The sequence below is a fragment of the Crassostrea angulata genome, chromosome 1 (assembly GCF_025612915.1).
Source record: "Crassostrea angulata isolate pt1a10 chromosome 1, ASM2561291v2, whole genome shotgun sequence".
In the NCBI taxonomy this organism is placed as follows: domain Eukaryota; kingdom Metazoa; phylum Mollusca; class Bivalvia; order Ostreida; family Ostreidae; genus Magallana; species Magallana angulata.
The window spans coordinates 5,185,578-5,206,067 of NC_069111.1; the positions used below are offsets into that span (position 1 = coordinate 5,185,578).

Genomic DNA, 20,490 nt, shown 5'->3' on the forward strand with positions numbered 1-20,490 from the left:
ATTTAATTGATAATACTTGCTTTCTATTTTGTTTTTCAGGGGGTGGGGATCTCATTCTGTTTGCTATAACTATACATGTATATAGAGAATATTTAATGTTTTGTAGTTGGATACTCCAGAGGCGGATCCAGCAATTTGGAAAAGGGGGGGGGGTCCAATTGATGAACATCAATGCGTACAAAAATCATTATTTTTCAATAAACAAGGCCTTTTGAACGTTCTCCGTGCGTAAATTTAATAAACAGTTATTTCGTCAATATCTATTTCATATCTATTTTAATATCAGAGTACACTTCATTTATTAAGCGTTTAGATTTAGGTAAGGAAGATTTGCATAATTTCTAGCTTTAAAAAAAAAACCAAGTCTACAGCAATGAGAACGCGCGTCTGTGCTAAATAGAAAGAAACACCAAGAAACAAAAAATAATCCAGACTAATTACGAAAAGCTATAATTATAAAAAGGATTATTTTTGGTAATTTTTTTATGTTTTTGATGTGTAAATTCTGAACTACTTATCGATTTTGATTTCTATCGATTGCCTTCTTAAAGAAAGGTCTAAATGATAGGCTATGACAAAAAATAAAATTGGGATAGTTTATTTGCTGAATAGACGGAACCTGTGTAATACAATTGTACAAGCAATATAGTCGTCCCAGGGAACTTAATGATGTGACCTTTGTAATCACCCGGCACTAGAACAGATGCGATCATATTCAGGAAAGTTTTGAAAAGTTCTGCATTTTCATAATGGTTTACATACATGTATAAACCCCTTACACGGTATTTTTGAAACATAATATCCGATTCTCGGAAACAAAACAAAAAAGGCTTTCTTTTGTGTTTCATGTGGGTATGAAGGTATCTACCATTCCAGAAAAATAGCATAACCCGCATAAGCGGGCTTAATTTTCTCTGTATTTTTCTCCTTTTTTTTCGTATGAAACGAAGTAACTTTTTTATTATAATAACTCACATGTAAGTTAACTAAACAATACATTTGAAAGCAGCTTTAAAAGTAAAACGAATGTGTGTACTCGTACTTGAACGCCGTTTTATTCGATGGCTTATCAGTTCAAACTGTATGTTTTCTTATCGAAGTGAACACCGGATGCTAAAGGGGAGTACTTTTTTCGAAAAAAAAAAATAGTTAGGATTTTTCATATCAGATATACATGTAAATTATGGTACGTTGTGAGAAAATCTTTAGATAAGCAATTCTAAAAGCATTTATTTGAAATAATTACAGTACTTATATTATAAATGGGAAAAATTGTCTTTAAACATGCATTAAAAGTTTTCAAAAAAAAATCATATGTCCCAGAGAAAGGGGGGGGGGTTCCGACCCCCGGAACCCCCCTCTGGATCCGCCAATGTACTCTTTTATATTTTCACAAGTGAGGATCGAGCGCGAGTGAAAATATCTAAAAAAAGATTATCCTGAGTAAATCATGGAGTAAATCACGAGATAACTTCCGTATCCAACTACAAAACAATGAATTAACAGTGTGAAAGAGTATCATTTTATTCAATGGATAAATTACAGCATTTGACGGTTGAAAATGAAGTTATATAGGCAAAATCAAATGCAGTGGATATTCATCAACAGAGAAAAATTAAATATTTGATCCATTACTATACTCTGTCCCGAGTTTTTGCTTCCACCACTTTTCGCTTAATATTTCGATAATAATAAATACCTTTGTGCTCAAACTATGTTCATCCACTAATATGAAAAATGTCCAGATTATCTGTTTTGAAACGCCCCCTCTACCGCTTCAGGTTTCAATACACATCCAAAAATAGAAATTCTACGGGGATTTTGCATTGCGTCAGCCATTAATAAGCCCGGATGATAACGTTAAAAAATTTCACGAGGTATCCAGAGTACGTCCGAATGGAGAAAAGATGGAAACATTTCTCATTATAAATCTCCGTAAGACATTTGTTTTCGTTCCTGTAAACTTTTATGAGTGAAAAGGGATAATTGTTCTATGACGATATTTTGGATATTTTCCATTTCGTCAATTTCAACTGTACTTCTTTCACAGGTATGTGTATTTTCATTAAAAATCAACAAAATGTGATGGAAGCAATAACTTGGGACAGACTATAGTTCTTTTATTGCTATTTAGTTTCTTCTTTTATCAGAGTATAGCTGCAGGTCTGTAGCCTCCAGTCTGAAAAAAATATGGACAATCTGAGGCGCCCATCCAATTTTTTTTCTGATCTGAAAGCTTCATATGTACAGTTTCACTCGATGTTAGAATTGTTACCGTCTTTTCTTCTTTTGAAATTCATTACATGCGCACATACTTTTTTATTGCTCCCAAGAACACAGTTGAATTTTCAACTAATCTGTATTCACTATTACCATGTACATGTATTTTATTGGATCGGTTTTAGGCTTTACGTAACACGAGTAAATTTACACGTGAATATAAATCTTTTCATTAAAATGTTTAGATTTTAGTCAGGAACACTGTGCCGGATAATTATATGCCAATGCCAAGGTGGCATTTAAATTCGCGGTTTATAAAAGGAAACTGCCCCAAACTATTTTATATCGTATAAAACAAATAAATATAATTGAATTCATTCCTTAAGTAAAATCGCATGTCCCTGACACTTCGTTATAAGCGTGTCTTACTGTACAACGGTTCGGCACTTCTCTGTTCATAAAGCACCATTTAATGACATAATTCTGATCTAATTTATACCCCCAGTCAGAAATATACAAACGTTTTACAAAATTATACCAATCATGAAAAAAATTATAAGACCTTAAAAGCTTATATTGAGGGGAGGGGGTGTCACATTTGTCCCGTCAATCACTTGTGGGAAATAGTCAGTATTGACCAAGAGATAGTGAAGTCCCAGAGGAAGACACAATCTATCATAGTTTAAAAAAAATCCAAATACCAAAAGGGTTCAATGGGAATTTAATGAAAATGAACACTGTTGATGTAACATTAAATTAGAGGATATTTTTAAAAAACGGAAGCTCCAAATACTTTCTCAGTCTTTTCATCATCTTATCGTATCTTTTCTTCAGTGCCTTAATCCGTTTTTCATTTCTCTTTCTCTCTTTCTCTAGCTGTTTCTGCTTTTTCTTCCATTCTTTTTCTGAAATTCAAATCAGTCAGTTAGGTATTTAGTTGCAATATCATCGTTGAAAAATAAAACGTAATATGGAAGAGTTTGAGTTCCAAGTGCTATTGTATGACAGTATAGATAGTGTAATAAAAATCTTTAAGCATAATCTCCTGATAAGGTATCGTGTATTGCAATAATTTAAAATTTGACTAGTACTTCTCTTTTTCTCGCTGCTATCTTCACTAGAACTACTCTCTTCATCACTGGCCGATGACGTAGTTGTCTGGGTTGTTGTGACCCCAGATGTAGTCCCAGGTGTTGTGGACTCAGAATGAGTTGATTCACTGCTTCAAAGTATAATATATATATATATATATATATATATATATATATATATATATATATATATATATATATATATATATATATATATATATATATATATATATGCGTCGAGGTGATTATGAGTATTGATTTGCATGAACTGCTTTCATATCGTATGATATCACTACCTTGTGCTGATTAGCAATGTGGTATGAAGCGTTGATGAATCGGTGGTTGCTTCTGATGTCAGTCTTGATGACGTAATATCTTTTGAAGTGGATGTGGAGGGCAAAGTGGTGTCAGATGGAATTGCAGATGTTATGCTTGTTGGTGTCGAGTTTTTAGTTCGAATTGTAACCGTTTCCGTAGTAACCAAAGAAGTTGAGGATCCAGCTGTTCTACCAGTACTTAACACGGAGGACATATCCGGTCCTGTTGATGAGATCCTTGAAGTCTGAAGTTCTGACGTTGTCGAAGTTTGTGTAACTGGGGTAGAATCAGTTGTGGATAAAATTGATAAGGAGGACGATCTTTCAGAAGGTGTCGTAGTTCTGATGAGTGAAGTACCTAAATTATTGAATATTTATGTTGTCATTTATAGCAAGAAGAAATTATTTCATGGCAACAGCCTATACTCTATTATTTGATTGATTGTAAATTACTCAAGACATAGAGATATGAGTTATGGTAATCCCTAACCATTCTCAGTAGTGATTGCATCATCATTGACGTTGAAAACAGATTCCGATGACGTAGACGTTAACGGGAGGACAGTCGAAGCGGAGTATGGCAATTTACCGTTTATACAGGTCAAACAGCAGAGGTTTTCACGGGTGAAGTTGTTGTAGGTGGGACATTTGGAAAACTGACACCCATCTCTTCGATCCCCGTATTCACAGCCTTCAAAAGGACAAAATCAAACACGGATTATATCTACTTATGGACCCACTTATTAATAAATGGTTCAGTCACAGGACACAAGTATGAAATACAACTACAATAGGAAAGTCTGCACTTAATTTTGATTACAACTAACTCACTTACGCTTTTATAAAAAATGTGTTTTGTCATGGAAATGCTATTTTGAAAAACGATGATCATCAAACAACAGCATCACGCTAGCCACTCGAACACGATTTTCAAAATTGAAAATTTCCTTAGTATGTATTTGTAGGACGATGTTTTCATCAACAACTTTGAATCTTGCCTTTTAGAAATGTCAGAGTACTTGCCTGTGATGTCAGTTTTGATCTCCTCACACGACAAACAACAGGCAGCGTTGACCGAGGGGAGATAACAGTCGTACGGCCGTCCGTAAACTCTGTCGGCGCACCCAACGCCGCCCGGGACCACCGGCTGGTCACCAAACGGGCACCTGTCTACAACATACACCCAACTGGTGACGTGAATTCTGAACAACTGTTTTTTGAAATTCTAAAATATCAAAGTACAGAGTTTGGAGAAAAGACATTACCTGGTACGTTTTCACCTTCATCCGACAACACACATTCACCCCCATTGCAGGTCTAGAAATATAAAACCTAGAGTGTTTATAAACAGTTCATGTTCAAATCTAACACTAGAAGCTGTGGTAAACAGAAATAAATCTTAAAGAAATAAATAATACATTCCTAACAATGGTTCCTACCGTGAAGTTGCCACAAATAGTGCCGTCTAGAGGCAGGATACTGGAGCATGTGTTGGACTCGGGCGAATAACAGGACATTCCTCCGCACAGGGTGCTGTAGTCCGGACCGGTCAGGGCCTGTCAACGTACAGTCATTCCAATATAGTTACTTTCAGCATTAATTCACATTTGATTTGAATACATTTTTATTGTACAAAAAGTACAATTGGGATTGAGCACAATTTCAAAAACTTAGACCACCCTCTCCCAATTTTGATTTGGATAGTTACACTTACCCTGCATAAAAACGACTCCAGACCAAAGGCAGTCCTACATTGGGTGTCTGCATCCGGGGATTTAGCCACCTCTGATAACAATGGCACTCCGGTGGCTGTGTGGGACCTCAAGCATTCTGTCCCGTCACTGTAAAACCAAACATTGGTATAACCTTTTTTCACTAAAATGTAACTTAAATGTTGTATGTTAGCAAGCATTGGTCAGTACAAGGAGATGCAGATGACACTCGGCACATAGTCGTACCTGTCCGACTTCTGAAGGAAAGTTTTGATGTATGATATGGAACAACGTGAAAACTTCCAAAGATTCGGCGTCTTGGGGCTGTTGAAAGCAAACTTGGTCGACATGATGTTAAGATTGGTTGCTCGGCAAAAGTTCCCATCCATGTCCAACCTGGAACCGAGGCTTAGAAGAAAAAAAGGTTTAAGATAAATATACGGCTAAATGTAAATATATAGTATTATTGGTATGTTGTATATTTACTTTGTACCTTCTTCCAAGCTCCTGAGCGGCGAATATCGCTGTCCGTTCATCGTAGAAATCTTCCACCACCGACATCGCCAGGGCCGTGCAGACAGAATCCGGATAGGATAGCCCTGCCATCCAGAACATTGTAATATTTTAGAGCTCTCTAATTTAATGTATTTATACACAATCCCAATGAATTCAAAATTTACAGTAAGATAAATCCGTAAAGTGGTATTGAGAAAATACAAAAACTGTATTGGGATTAGCTGGGTTGGAAGGGTTGCTTTTCGTAGCGAAATTTAAGCATGATTTGATGGTACTGTGAAACAAAACTAACCCGTTGAAGATGCCGAGCCTCCGTACGTTAAATTGAACCTAAACTCATAAAACGCCATTGATTAATATGCATGTTAAGTATACATCATCTACAATAGTTTATAGCACATTGAATATGTACTTAAACGTATTAATTCCACAGCAAAATCTCCAAAACTCTAATTAAGATGGAGATGCCAACTGACATAATTGAAACGCATAAGTAACCAAAATGGTTTAATTGACATCATAAAAAAATTCTTCATCGCTAATTAACAATTAAAGCACTGGTATAACCAAAGCACCTTATATAAGAAACCTTGAAAGGCACAAACCCCGTAAAAAGCAAAGCGTGGTCATTATTGGGTAGTTCCGTTGAGTTGACCCAGTTCCTGAAAGTGTCCAAGACCTCGGGGGCGGGGATCAAAGATCTAGGATTGGGCGTAAAAGATAACGGCGATGGAAAACTTAGATTCTAGCAAAAGAAAAAGGAAAGTATATTGCTACATATATATATTTCAGGAATGCGGAATGTTGAAATTTTTGAAATCATAACAGAGCTCTAATTCAAGTTGAAGTAGATTTTGTATGTAGTATAGATGGCACCCACCTCCGCTATAATTACGTCTACCAGTACTATGTTCAGATTTAACTCTGTTGATGTGGTGAACCTTGTTTTAATCTGAAGTGAAAATGAGACACCCTTAACAGTACTGTAGTACTATGGCTATAAATTTTTAATGTGAACATTAAAATGATGACTTTATTCGATATGGCTCAATGCTTGCCAAATTCATCCTTACCACCCACCAACGAATTTAAACATTCCCATGGAATTGATGTGAGCATTACATAAGCTATTTTTCTTCTCAATAAGGAAACCATCAAAAAGTACGTGATCTTTGGCTCCAAAGATAGTACAAATTTGTACATGTACATTGTAATTGGTGACACAGCATGCATAGCAAATAAATCATGAAAATTCTTATTTATTTTTTTATTATAACTTTAATTTGTTCATAAGTTCAGCACAAATTTGAATATTACTTGTAAGTTTTTACTAAAGTTATGGCTAAACTACTTTTATTTAGTAATGTTCACAAACTTACGCCCTTAAAGATTCGCTGATAATGGAGTTTCGTTCTGTTGGTCGCTTCCAGGAGAACCTTTTCATCTAATCCAGGTCTACTCTGAGATTTAAACCTGAAACATATCTGAAATCAGATGTTATGGAAATTCGTAAAGGGAATGGGGACTGGGGAGAAATGTACTTACCCGCTAACAATCACTGGGTCACGTTAGGAGACACCACGGAGATGTGTGGGAGGGGGGTCCTTACCAGCTTTATATAACTATCACTGGGTTTTGGGCGGAGGGGTGGTACCCACCAACTATCACTGGGTCGTAAAGGGATTTTTTTGGGGGGGATGGGGGGGAGGGAGGGGTATACTCACCAGCTGACCACCGCTGGGTCCACGACAAACAGGACCTCCAGGGTGTAGAGATAGTCCCCCGCGGGGGTCTGTCTCCTCTGTCGCGTGAACTGAAGATCGGCTTCTATACCAAAAGGAAACAAGAAACTGCACCAAATCACATTAACCTAACAAAGAACGTGTAGAGTAAAAGTACAGTAATATTACAATAAAAAAAATCATAACACTTGTCATTTCATTTTTAAAATATTACGCAATATATGCTTACGCGAATTAACAGCTTCTGTCAAAGACAGTCTATCCTTATCAAAATCGAAGATCAGGCAGATAAGAACAACACAAAATATGAAAGTAATGACTCCAAACGATTCCATCTTCACAAAACTCGTACTTCTGGCTTTTTCAAATGCGTTTATTTCAAACACTGGTCCCTTGCATTTAATTGTCAACTACGCGCCCATTTGAAGAAAACTGCATTAAAGGGACAAAATGACGGGAGACTGACAGCTAACATGTAGGGTCTTCAGAACACCCTGGTTAGTGTCAGGCTGAACAGGGGAACCCCTGTCTATGTCATGTTGAACACGGAAAAAAAGACCTGTTCGGTACACAATGGTTCGGTAGAAGTCCAAGCATCGCATTACAGGACTAGGTGGGAACCACTGCTCCAGACCCCCGAAATCAAATCTACCGCAGTATAGTGTCCAACATATCAATGAATGCTGGTTTGTTCCCTACTTCAAAATCCTTTCACAGACCGATACGTGTGTCTAATAAGTTCGATACGTGTGTCTAATAAGTCGTCCCCATGAAACAGAGATATACTAATATTTATTTACATTAGAACCTGAATTTACTGTTCCAATTTCTAAATATCTGCACGTAGGCCAAGTTTGTATTCTGTAATAGAGGACTAGGTAGGGTTTTCAAATATAGAGTTTCAAACAACCAAAAAACAACAACAATTTGTTTCTAATTTTAATTATATCATTGCCGTTATATTAAAGTGTTATTAACACAACTCAAATGTTATAACTGAGACATGATCTATAACAAAGGACATTGCAGGAACAAGATAAAACAGTTCTTGTAATGAAGTGTTAACAATGAAACATCACTACTACCAGGCATCTCAATCTTGAATCTAACAGAGATATAACATAGAGAATAAAAGGTCTATTTATTCTACATATGACCTAATGGCAATATTAATGCCCTCAGCATCAAGACGGCCTCGTCAGGATTTGGGTTCAAATTCTTATTCTTCCAATATATTCCTACTTGAAATTTTATTTTAATTGCCTTACCAAAATTCATACGTCCAGTTACAAAACAACAGGTCTGACCATATAGTTTTATGTTATTTTAACATTGCTAAATTTGTTTGAAATTGGTAAAGCGTACAACCAAATGAATACCAGAGGAGCTTCTTGTGATTTTACCTCCACTGGGCCTAAAACATGAGACGCATACAACGCCCCGTAAATTACTGTCTGAGCGACATACAATTTTTTTTTAAACCTTCAAAAGAAACACATACATAATTGCCAAGATCAATATTCAAATGAAGGTTAAGGTTAAACTCCCACAAAGTATACCCCAAGGTTAAGAGTTCTCTTAATACCTAATAGTTAGTTTGTAAAATACATATCGACAGAACACTGCAAATTCAGACAATCTTGTCATCTTTGTATAAATTAAACACTTTGAGGTAGACAATATTGTCATATATCACTGTACTATATATAATGGATTAAATTATGAGCTACATTTGATAATTGCCAAAACAAATTAATTTCATGATCTGAGGGTTGTTAATGTTACTGATAAAAATTCATAGTAACGGGTAAATATGATAACAATCAATGGTAGATCTTTTTAACTTAGATTGCTACCCAAAATTAATTGATTTCAATCAAATTAGATTCAAAAATTTTCTTCATACTCAATTCTGATTCATTTAAATCAAACCGAAGCATAAATTATTAAACTATCTATAAAACTCATCAGCAGCAATCTTTCATTTGAAAAAAAAAATCAAATTATAACAAAATCAAAGTAGAGTATATAATTTTCAATAGTTTGTATCTTGTGTTTGAAGATTACATGGAAGCATCTGTAAAAATATATGTTGTGTAAATTGCATTGCTGTATAACAAATGGGTCTTAATCTTCAAAATGTGTCTATTGTATAATGTATTATAAAAATAATAAAAAAAAAAAACCACATAATAAATACTCAATGCCTTACAAATCCTAATAGATCAGCACTTGTTGAGCTACTGGCAGATTCATTCAAAACTGACCATAACATGGGTTTTGATAACACAAACTACATTACTATTTGACAAATTACAGTTATAACAAAACCATATGCCCTTTCAAATTGATAATTTCATCCACATATTATCTAAGAGAGTAAAATGAGAGAAAAATGACATGTACTTGTAGCGGCCAGTTAAAACTTAAAAATAAATAGCGGAAATAGTAGGTAGGGTACCTAAAAGTTGAGTTCTAAAAAAACAACAGGTACTTGAAATAATCAACAATAATTTAATTCTGGATGTAACACGGCATTTGATTGGATAGAAAAATTTAGTTAAATTTGTATAACCTGGTTTGCACCTCATTAGACAGGTCACAATGCACCAATGTCAAAAATATACTAATCCGCTTGATGTTATATTTGAATTTTGAACAGATTAATATCATTTTTAAAAGTAAAACACACTCACTTTGTACAGTAAATTACAGAAAATTAAATTATAACTAATGAACGAGTATAACCTGGGTTGGGGCAGTTTACGCTTCATAATCCGCGAAGCGGATAATAAACAAGAGGCCCATGGGCCACATCGCTCACCTGAGGAACAATAGGTATGATAAAGTCAGCTTAATGGAGTCATAATACAAACAATCTGGACAATGTACAATAATACATGTAGATCCTGTATAAATAAAATCCATTTTTCCCCCTTGGAACTCGGATAGCCCTGATTGTGGCCAATATTTACAAGAGCAGACTTTAGTTACCGCTCCTGTACATGTATAGGGACTCAACGTTACACAGGCAGGGATGTCCGCACACCTACACAACTCAACAGGTACCAACGTTAACGCAAGCAGGGATAACGCAAGCAGGAATGACCGCACACTTGCACCAACAGCTCAACATAACGCAAGCAGGGTGTGCCGCACACTTGCGCTAGAAAGGCCAGAACACCAGCAGAGATGACCATTTACTAGTGCTCCGCCACAACCACCACAAGCAAGTATGACCGCACACTTGTATTAATGCTATACAGGGCAGGAAAGAACGCTCACTCTGTACCATAGGTTAGAAAACACGAAGATTTCATAGAGCAGGGGTGTCAACACACTCCATCTATCCGTACCTGTTCAAGTTTAAACCAAACAGTCGCACATTGTAATGCAAGAGACACTGTCCCTATATATGTGCCGGCCTACAATAATTCATAGTATCTAAAAATTGGAAATCAAAAATAAACAAACTAATCCGGCCTAACCCAAAACTACTTATGCAGAACAACTTATATACATTGAATATTTATTATTGTATAAAAATAATCATCACAATAATTGGTTAACAGTGGATGCATTAATTAAAATAATCAAGAATCAATAAATCAAGGGCAATAACTCAATACAGAAATACAAAAAGATTTTAATGAAGAAATAGCTGCCTGCCTCAATTTTATAGTCATATCACATGTTGAGTATTGCAGTTTTCAAAAAGATCCTTTTCAATTGTTTATATATGGGATATTTAGCTGCATCAAACTCTGAACCTTCTTGTGAGGCCGAAGAATTGTCCTGGAGCCAAAGTCTTAACAATTATAAAGTATCATCTTGCTGATCCGTTTCTAAGAAGAAGATTTTTAAAGATTTGCTCTATACATTCCTATGTAAAACTTTAACACCCCCCCCCCAATGTGGCCTCACCCTACCCCCAGGGATCATGATTTTCACAACTTTGAATCTACACTACCTGAGGATACTTCCACACAAGTTTCAGCTTTCCTGGCCGTTTAGTTTCTGAGAAGAAGATTTTTAAATATTTACTCTATATATTCCTATGTAAAACTTCGACCCCCCATTGTGGCCCCACCCTACCCCCGGGGGTCATGAATTTCACAACTTTGAATCTACACTACCCGAGGATGCTTCCATACAAGTTTCAGCTTTCCTGGCTTTCTGGTTCTTGAGAAGAAGATTTTTGAAAATTTCTCGAAATTTTTCATTAATTTCTAATTATCTCCCCTTGAAAACGGGTGTGGCCCTTAATTTTCACAACTTTGAATCCCCTTTGCCTAAGGATGATTTGTGCCAAGTTTGGTTGAAATTGGCCTAGTAGTTCTTGAGAAGATGTTGAAAATGTGAAAAGTTTACGGACAGACAGACAGATGGACGGACAGACGGACGACAGACAAAATGTGATCAGAATAGCTCACTTGAGCTTTCAGCTCAGGTGAGCTAAAAACTGTAAATTGCTTTAACCCAGGTTATACTCGTATAACTTGGGTAGACATTGAGTTCTTTCTTAAATACATTTGATTTCCGAATTCAAAACATTGATTCCAAGGTGATGATTGTGTTTACTTTGAAAATATACACCCAAGAAATGTCTTTTTGTTAGAAGTGAAATAAACCACAAAATTTCACCAAACTTGTATATAAAATAAGATTACATGAACTTAATTAAAGGGATTGGATTTTTTTAAACACATGCAATAACATCATTAGTTGACATAAATTCTCTTTATCTTATGTATTGTACCATCCATATTTTGGCACATTGAAATACTGGAAAACACTGGCAATGGATAACAAGTCCAAAGAACAACAACTCTCATCTAATGCAAACCAAAGTCTCTCATATGTAACAACCTTTTCTTTATACACAACCAAAAACAAACACGTATATGAAAATTCATGTGCTCTTTCAAAATTATTTAAGTGTACATGTATCTACATATTTTTTCAAAAATGTTTACTTAATATACATTAAATTCATTCTAAGAATATATTTCAAAACATTGATATTGATACTGTGCAGTTCTAAATTCCCTTTTTTCTATTTCCTAAATTTTTCACAAAAAAACAGTTAAAACACAGATCTTTATTTAAAACTTCCTTCTTTACGCTGTACTGGCATGCGACCAGTTCTCACCGAGTACCATTTCTCGCCAGTACATTGTGACGTCTATAATTTTATGTCTTGATAAAATGACTTCACAATGTACTGGCAAGAATGGTACTCGGCAAGAACTGGTCGCACCTCAGTATAGTTTATACTCATTGAAGGACGACCTGTCCCTCCTGAATAGCAATATGTGGGGGTGAAGAGGTTGTACCCCCTGTCTGCTGTGACACAGACACAGTCTCTGTAGGGACAATGTTTCCTCTTAACACTATCTGCCCTCCCTCTACTTGAATTTGGGCTGGGCCTGACTCCATAGAGGAAGGGCACTCTTCACTGCTATTATTGCCCTGGATCTCACTATTAACATTGCCCTGGACCTCATTATGATTATTGCCCTCAGCCCTGATAGATGCATTGACATTGTCCTGGTTCTCTCGTTGGATCTCTTGACTATCCACACAAGGTGGGTTACTGTGAACAGTATCGCTGGTCAACACTATGGCACCGTCTTGAACATTTAACTGACACACTCTACCGCATGACGCATTGTCTGTCTGAATGGATTCTGATTGAAGAGATTCACAATTTTCATGTGGAGAACATAAATCTGTTAGTAATATGGCCCCGTTTTGAACTGTTATAGACTGGCATTGACAGGAGCGAGAATTCTCCCTGGTACGACCCTCTGGTTCATCAGAAGAGGTCTGAACAGAAACGCTACACGTATTTGAGGTGGGTCGTGTTTGCTGAACATACAGTTCTCCTTCTGATAAAATGGAAGAATCACGAGATAAGGATGGCAAGCAAGTGGCACACGCACTGGCTATTGAAGATTCATGAATAATGTAATTATTGAAATTAATCACTTCACGAGCAGGATTCCTGTCTATGGTACTATATAGCGGTGGGGGAGATCCTCTGCCCATATTTATCTCCCTTTCTACATCAGAATATGAAGGTGGCACACCAATGGGAGAAATCTCACTCCTTGGTATGTACTGAATGCCATTGTTCACATTCACAATAATGTTTCCGTAAGTAGAAGACGCAGACAGAAAAGGGTCCATCTCTATGGCATTCTGATTATTGTCTTGTTGATTCTGACTGCTGACTGTCCTATGGTACTGTCGTAACATTCTTTCAGCAGAGCGTGGGAAGCTCTTCATTCTGAACCTGAATACAATCACCACGATGACGGAGATCAGGAGAACCGTGCCGACGGTACACCCAATCACAGCGTAGACCGTGGTCTTCAGCCACGACATCTGTGTCTTGTCACTGGGCAGGTTTGATGTGGCATTGATCACCTCTACAAAAGCATCAACACAAACTTTAACATCTCAGAATGACTTACAATCTGGACCACTATAAACTGGTATACAGTAGTCAGTAACAGTAGTATATAAAACAAATGTATTGCTTTTTACATGCATGTTATATTACACCCCCCCCCCCCCCCCATTAAACTTCAAATAAAGAGCGGCTTTATTACTTGATGTATGCACTAACTCGATCTCTTAAATGCATGCCAGGAAATCATCCTTCTAATTATCAATTGCAATTAAATATTCATCTTAAAGCAGTAGCATCTCTATAATTTATCTAGCTGGTGTAATTGGTTTGATTTTGTGTCCAATTTTACCTTCATCCTTTGAAGTCTGATGCTGATGCACAAAAAGACAAAAAGCTTAGAAATGACTCTAATGGCTCCAATTTAAAAGGTCCAAAAAATGCAGTTAGCATCAAAACAAAAAACCAGATTGATAAAATGTTAAAATTACCCTCTGTAATGGCAAGAATTGTACTTCTAATATTAACAAATGATTTGAAGGATGTTTGAGCTGCAAAATTGAAGCAGGAAAGGCAAACAGATATCTATATTTTAACAGCTCCAATTGACTGAAATTTGTGCAAAATTTCTGGACATGAGTGATGAAGGACTATCCAAGTGGTTTGTTGAAGTGTCTGTCCTAATGTAAAGCTAAGTGTACCCATATGTATTTCTGATGAGATCACTTTGGAGTATTGTCCACACTTCTCCATGTTCATTAGGTATTGCTAATCACCTGTTTGGGGGTACTGGTCATCTGTGATGAGACAATACTCATCTGACCAGTCTCCACAGTGGTCTATGTGCTGGCTGTCACACACCAACGTCTTGTTGATGCACCGCTGGTTCTGACAAATAAACATGTCCTCACACTTGGCTGCAATAGACAAAGAAATTAATAGGAATTAATTAAATTATTAATACCAAACCTACATGCAAGTACATTACAAACCTTTTGGGTTTTTTTTTATCAAATATTCTCTGTTGAATGTTGAAAGACTGCAAACATCTATATAAATTATATAACCACATTTTTCTCAAGAATAGCTAAACTGACTTTCATCTGTTGTGAGTGTATTTTCAATCATTAGGATTGATGAGGGAGTTATATGTCAGTGTACAATGTGTCCTGAGAATAGAACAAGCTCAGCCTCACCGTACTGACAGTTTCTTTCATCTGATCCGTCAATACAGTCTGGATGTTTATTGCAACGTTGTTCCATGGGAATACAGACTTTATCAGACTCGCATAAAAACTGTTTACTATGACACCTGGCACCTGTAGCCACTGAAATAAAATGAATACATACATATACATACATATCAAGAATCCAGGGTATAATCATCGAGATGTGTTTATTTTCTAATTTTCTACAACATCTTAAAGCTGTTTGGTTTTATTGAATATCATATTTTCTGAATGCTGTAATACAATGATTTTATTTTGTAAACCTGCTCACTGTACAGACAGATGTCAAACTGAAGCATGGGCTGGATTATAGTAACATCACTAACAAAAATAATCAATATACCACCTAACCTTTCATCTTATGGGCATAAAGTGATGAACTCCTGTCTACATGGTCTAGTAAAAACTTACACTTTGAGATGACTCGTATGGAGAGTCCTTTCTTTGTTTGCAGTGTGGAGCTATTGTAGAAACACTGGTAGATGCCAGCATCTTTCCCAGTGATATTCTTGATAATCAGTGTCCTGGTGAAGTTGTCTGCCCACTCTTGGTGGATCTCATCCTCTGATTTCCACACCCCTCGCCAGTACAGTGCTTTAGGGGGGCCCCCATTGGCACTGACACTGCACCTTACTTCTAAGTTATGTCCTTCTTCTACCTCAATGCTCTTACTTGAGTGGATGATTGGGTAGCTCTGGGTGGACACTATCAAAATGATACAACAAATAAATAAAGATTATTTGAAATAGCTGACCGTAGTTTTAGTATGACTTAAAGAAATGTACATGTGGTTTATAAGCACAATAATATTTCAACCCGAAATTTTAAGCTTTCTTATAATTTACCAAAATAGATGTACAACTATACAAGCACACAGACAGAGCAGATAAGTATTGCCCTAACAATTTGATCTACATAATTTTTGGTAATTCAATCTCTGCATGTCTTATGAATTATTATAAAGCATGGTAATAAATTTAAAAAGAATATTGTTTTATGATACTAAGTTAGCAGTAAACAATTAATACACAAATTCAAATCAAAAACTTTAAAGTTAAATGAGCTCAAAAAGAGAGGGAAAATAGACAAGTTATATTCTTTTCTTTTGGTATATTAGCGAGCATAAAAGCTTGCCTGTGCGAACAATGAATAGAAATTTAAAGCTACTGCTCTCTTTGACCTATTAAATTTTCAGTAACCAGAATTGCAGTCACAATTCTGTGTTAATTGCATATAGATTCCAATTTCACATTTACAGAACAAGTAAAAATGTATTCTGAAAATTTCATGCACAAAAAATGTAAAATAAATAAAACATTTTACTGCTCATCGTTTATATTCAGGGAAGTTGAAAAAAGAGCCAGATGATACCAGACTTAAAATGCCAAAGTGAACTCTGACAATTTATAATGAAGAGATCAGATTTACTATATAAACAGCTGATAAACGATAATACATCGTCATCGATAATATCTGAATATGACAGATCTTACTGCACTATACTCTATAGACGTATTTACCATGATGCATACATGTCCAAAGCACAGATATAAACAAAACATTAGAGAAAGTTGTCATATCTTGCTTCCCTCCTCTATCAGCATGCAATTCATCATATTGTTTACAATAATAGCAAGGCCAAGAGACAAATTATGTCCACACCATAAAGCGGAAGTTATAATTAGTGCGACCCCTATCGGAGAACATCATAGGGTGGGGTAAAAGTAGGGATATGGTAATATTGTATGTTTATTTTAAGTAAATATTAAGTAAACATTCGTTAATGTCACCATAAATAATACTTTTAAAATGCGTACTGTAATTCATTTTTGTTAAATTAATTTATAAAATTATAGATGAGATGACTGTTGTTTTGAGGTTATTTTTGTTTTACGGAAGATATCTTATAAATAGAAATTACATATATTCCTATATAAAATGAAAGCAAAGTTACGAATTGGTCATTTGGACAATTCCTGAAAATTAGGTGAGTAAATATTTCTCTCTCTCTCTCTCTCTCTCTCTCTCTCTCTCTCTCTCTCTCTCTCTCTCTCTCTCTCTCTCTCTCTCTCTCTCTCTCTCTCTCTCTCCCTCCCTCCCTCCCTCTCAGCTGTACTCTATAATTCATTATGGCAATCAACGACAATTTGTCTTATTTCTTTTCATTTAAAGAAGATTTTTTTTTTATCAAAAATCTATATGATCTATAAATATGGTTTTGTCTTTGAAGATCATGCGCGGATCCAGAATGTCAGGGGGGGGGCGGGGATATCCATGTTTGTCAAGGAGGGTCCGAGTCATATTTTTATTTTATATTACTTTTTATATTACTTTTATATCATACTTGTCCTATATCACAAGTATGTTATTTCAGACAGTGACAGATCTAGACTTACGATCCTATCACATACATGTATGTTATCTATATTTAAAACAGTGACATACTATATGGTGTAATTTTAAGATAGGAGGACAATGGGGATCACAAAGCAGGAGCTGAGTCTTCCGGGAAACTCCAAGGGAAAGCTGGCCTTTGTCCTGTACGACGTGTTCACAGAAGAAGTGAGTTGCCGTAACAACAACAATTTGATATAGATGTATATTTTAAATATCGTATTGATCAGAGACATATATAACAGGTTAGTACATGTATATACGTCCCTTATGATGTAGTTTGAATTGTACGTGTAGATATTACAAACGAGATGCAGGTAGAGATGCGCACAATGATATATTTAGATAGATAAAAAATTCATGGTCAGATGTTGTCAGACTCAATGGATTGATGATATATCACGATTCCGATACAGTTTAAGATTCCCCTTTTTTTTTGGGGGGGGGGGGGGGGGGGCTTGTACCAAACGTGAAGTATGACAACCCAAGATAAAAAAAGTTCATTTTGTCAATTTGGGAGGGGATGGGCTAGCTGACGCCTATATGTAATGCATAAAATAAGATAACTCTAAATAAGGGAAGAATTCTATATTAAATAAATCAATATACAGAATAATGAATCTATACTGGCCATTGAATAAAACAAAATGGAGCCTTCCTTATTGCTTGGACATGTCTGAATTTGACAGGAATGTAAGAAGTACATTGAGGACTCAGAGAGGCGGGGCTACGAACTGGCCCTGGTCAATATCGGCGGAGGAAGGTATGTGCATTCCCACTACTGCCTTTCTACACATCTATGCACAGTTAACGTTACAAATATACATGTAAGATCTATTTACCTGTACAATAAATTAGGGTATCAATTTTGGAAATGTACGGTATATATTTTACTTTTGCTTGGTACCTTGTCTATCAATGGGAACTCTACGCGTGGTTCAAACAACTTCGTTTTTGCAGACCATATATAAGTACATGTATAGTTAAATATTTGACTGTATAATTTGGAGTTTATTCCAACTTTACAGACTATGTTCTGAGGAGTTTTCTAATTCTTTAATCACAGACAAATGGAAGCCACGGACGTGCGAAACAACGCCAGAAACATCTGGGATTCCAGAGAGGAGGCCGCTAATATCCTTCAAAGAATCCAAGATTACCTTCCCAAAGAGTGGAAGGGAAGAAAGCTTGTGGAACTTAATGAAAGGTATGGCTGAGAAAATGTATTGAGTGTTTTTTAAATTTACTTCATTAACGTTCTTTCCATCCTTCAAGGAATGACCCAGTATTGCGTCATGAATTAAACAAAACTTTACTTACATTAATTTCAGTTTAATATTTCCTCTGTCCCGAGTAAAAATATGATAGTTAATCTAATAGCTATTATTTCACCAACAAATTATTGAAATTATTGATACTCCTTGCGCTTTGATTGTAAAGGTTGCGGTTTTTGCGATACAACCCAGGTGAATACTTCAAACCTCATTTTGACGGTTCTTACATGAGGACCAATGGGGATGTAAGTTACATCACTGTCCAGATCTACCTAAACGAAGTAAGTCATCTATATTTAGAGTCATTATCTGATCAATCTCTAGAATGTCTTATTGTTATCTGAATTATTTCTCTCGCCAAGGGATTCAAAGGCGGCAGTACAACGTTTCTGAACAAATTCGACAGCAAGGACGGCGGGTTAGAGGTTGTTCCTAAAACAGGCAAGAAATGAGACATATATATATATAGCGTGTAATGCAATCAATAATCAATCGAACACGTCCTACTTTTGAAATAGTTTATTTAAGCTAAAACTACAACTTACAATCATTTGAACACGTCTTTTAAAATAATGAAACTTAGTTTAAGTTGAATAGCGAGTTTAAAAACTGTAAAAACCCTCTAGAATCAATCGAATGCAACTTTGTATACAAGTACATGTAGTATCTTTGATTATACGCTAAATAATGAGTTTAAGACCTGCACACTTTGTATCCTTTAGCATGTTTGTTTAGTACATTGGGTAAGAGGAGAAAGACGAGCAATATCCCTGTATATCGCCTGTTGATAAATTTTGGTCGTTTTCTAATATTTTACAGGATCAGTGCTGATTTTCCAGCACGATATCCTTCACGAGGGATCAATTTTGGAAGAGGGCCGGAAGTACGCCATTAGAACGGATGTTATGTATACAAAAAATGCTAGCACCAACAACTGTTGAATAATGTATTATTATATATGATGTAATTTACACATACTTCGTCATTCTGTGTTGTGCTTGATGTCCCGTTTGCCTGTTCTTACATGTACAATCACACATGTTTCCATATTCTGTGTGTACACATGTATGTCCCGTTTGCCTGTTCTTACATGTACAATTACACGTTTCTTTATTCTGTGTATATGTATGTCCCATTTGCATGTTCTTACATGTACAATAAAACATGTTTCTATAGTCTGTGTACGTGTATGTCTCGTTTGCCTGTTCTTACATGTACAGTTACACGTGTTTCTATATTCTGTGTACATGTATGTCCCGTTTGTCTGTTTGTTAGTGTTTGGTGGCTTGTTTTAGAGCCCTGCATTACTGTGACAGAGCACGTTTTTGGGTTTCTCTTCTTTGTCTGTGATATATACTTTATCTAAATCATGCAATCATATAATTTACTGTTCAGGCTATATGACATGAAATGCAATAAAATCTCGGTTGATATTAATTTTTGTTGAGTCAAATTATGATTCAGTAGAAGGGAGTATACATGTATCTGGTAGTTGCTTTCCTTAACCAGCAGATAAATATCGATATGTCAACCAAAATGTGAATCAGCGTTTGTCAGTAATACATATGTACGTATCATTA

The 20,490-nt window shown here is 35.9% G+C and overlaps 2 protein-coding genes and 1 pseudogene across 3 annotated transcripts; 1 reads left to right on the top strand and 2 right to left on the bottom strand.

Annotated features, from left to right (window-relative positions):
* Positions 1-3,613: 3,613 nt before the first annotated feature.
* LOC128191421 (A disintegrin and metalloproteinase with thrombospondin motifs 16-like) lies at positions 3,614-8,250 on the bottom strand (annotated as a pseudogene).
* Positions 8,251-11,673: 3,423 nt separating this feature from the next.
* Positions 11,674-16,933, bottom strand: LOC128155368 (uncharacterized). The gene is made up of 5 exons (XM_052817044.1): positions 16,763-16,933; positions 15,654-15,947; positions 15,210-15,341; positions 14,790-14,930; positions 11,674-14,032 (listed from the first exon to the last, which is right to left on the bottom strand). Exons 1-5 carry the CDS (start codon positions 16,818-16,820, stop codon positions 12,876-12,878), a joined length of 1,782 nt encoding a protein of 593 aa, XP_052673004.1. The 5' UTR covers positions 16,821-16,933; the 3' UTR covers positions 11,674-12,875.
* Positions 16,934-16,959: 26 nt separating this feature from the next.
* Positions 16,960-20,347, top strand: LOC128155372 (uncharacterized). Of its 2 annotated transcripts, XM_052817058.1 has the most exons (8): positions 16,960-16,985; positions 17,188-17,229; positions 17,711-17,804; positions 18,326-18,399; positions 18,703-18,843; positions 19,077-19,191; positions 19,273-19,351; positions 19,730-20,347. In XM_052817058.1, the coding sequence occupies exons 1-8, from the start codon at positions 16,975-16,977 to the stop codon at positions 19,849-19,851; spliced, it is 678 nt and encodes a 225-aa protein (XP_052673018.1). In that variant the 5' UTR covers positions 16,960-16,974; the 3' UTR covers positions 19,852-20,347. The 2 variants fall into 2 exon arrangements, with proteins under 2 accessions (XP_052673018.1, XP_052673027.1); XM_052817067.1 differs by lacking the exon at positions 16,960-16,985 and having other exon boundaries at positions 17,065-17,229; positions 17,707-17,804.
* Positions 20,348-20,490: the final 143 nt, after the last annotated feature.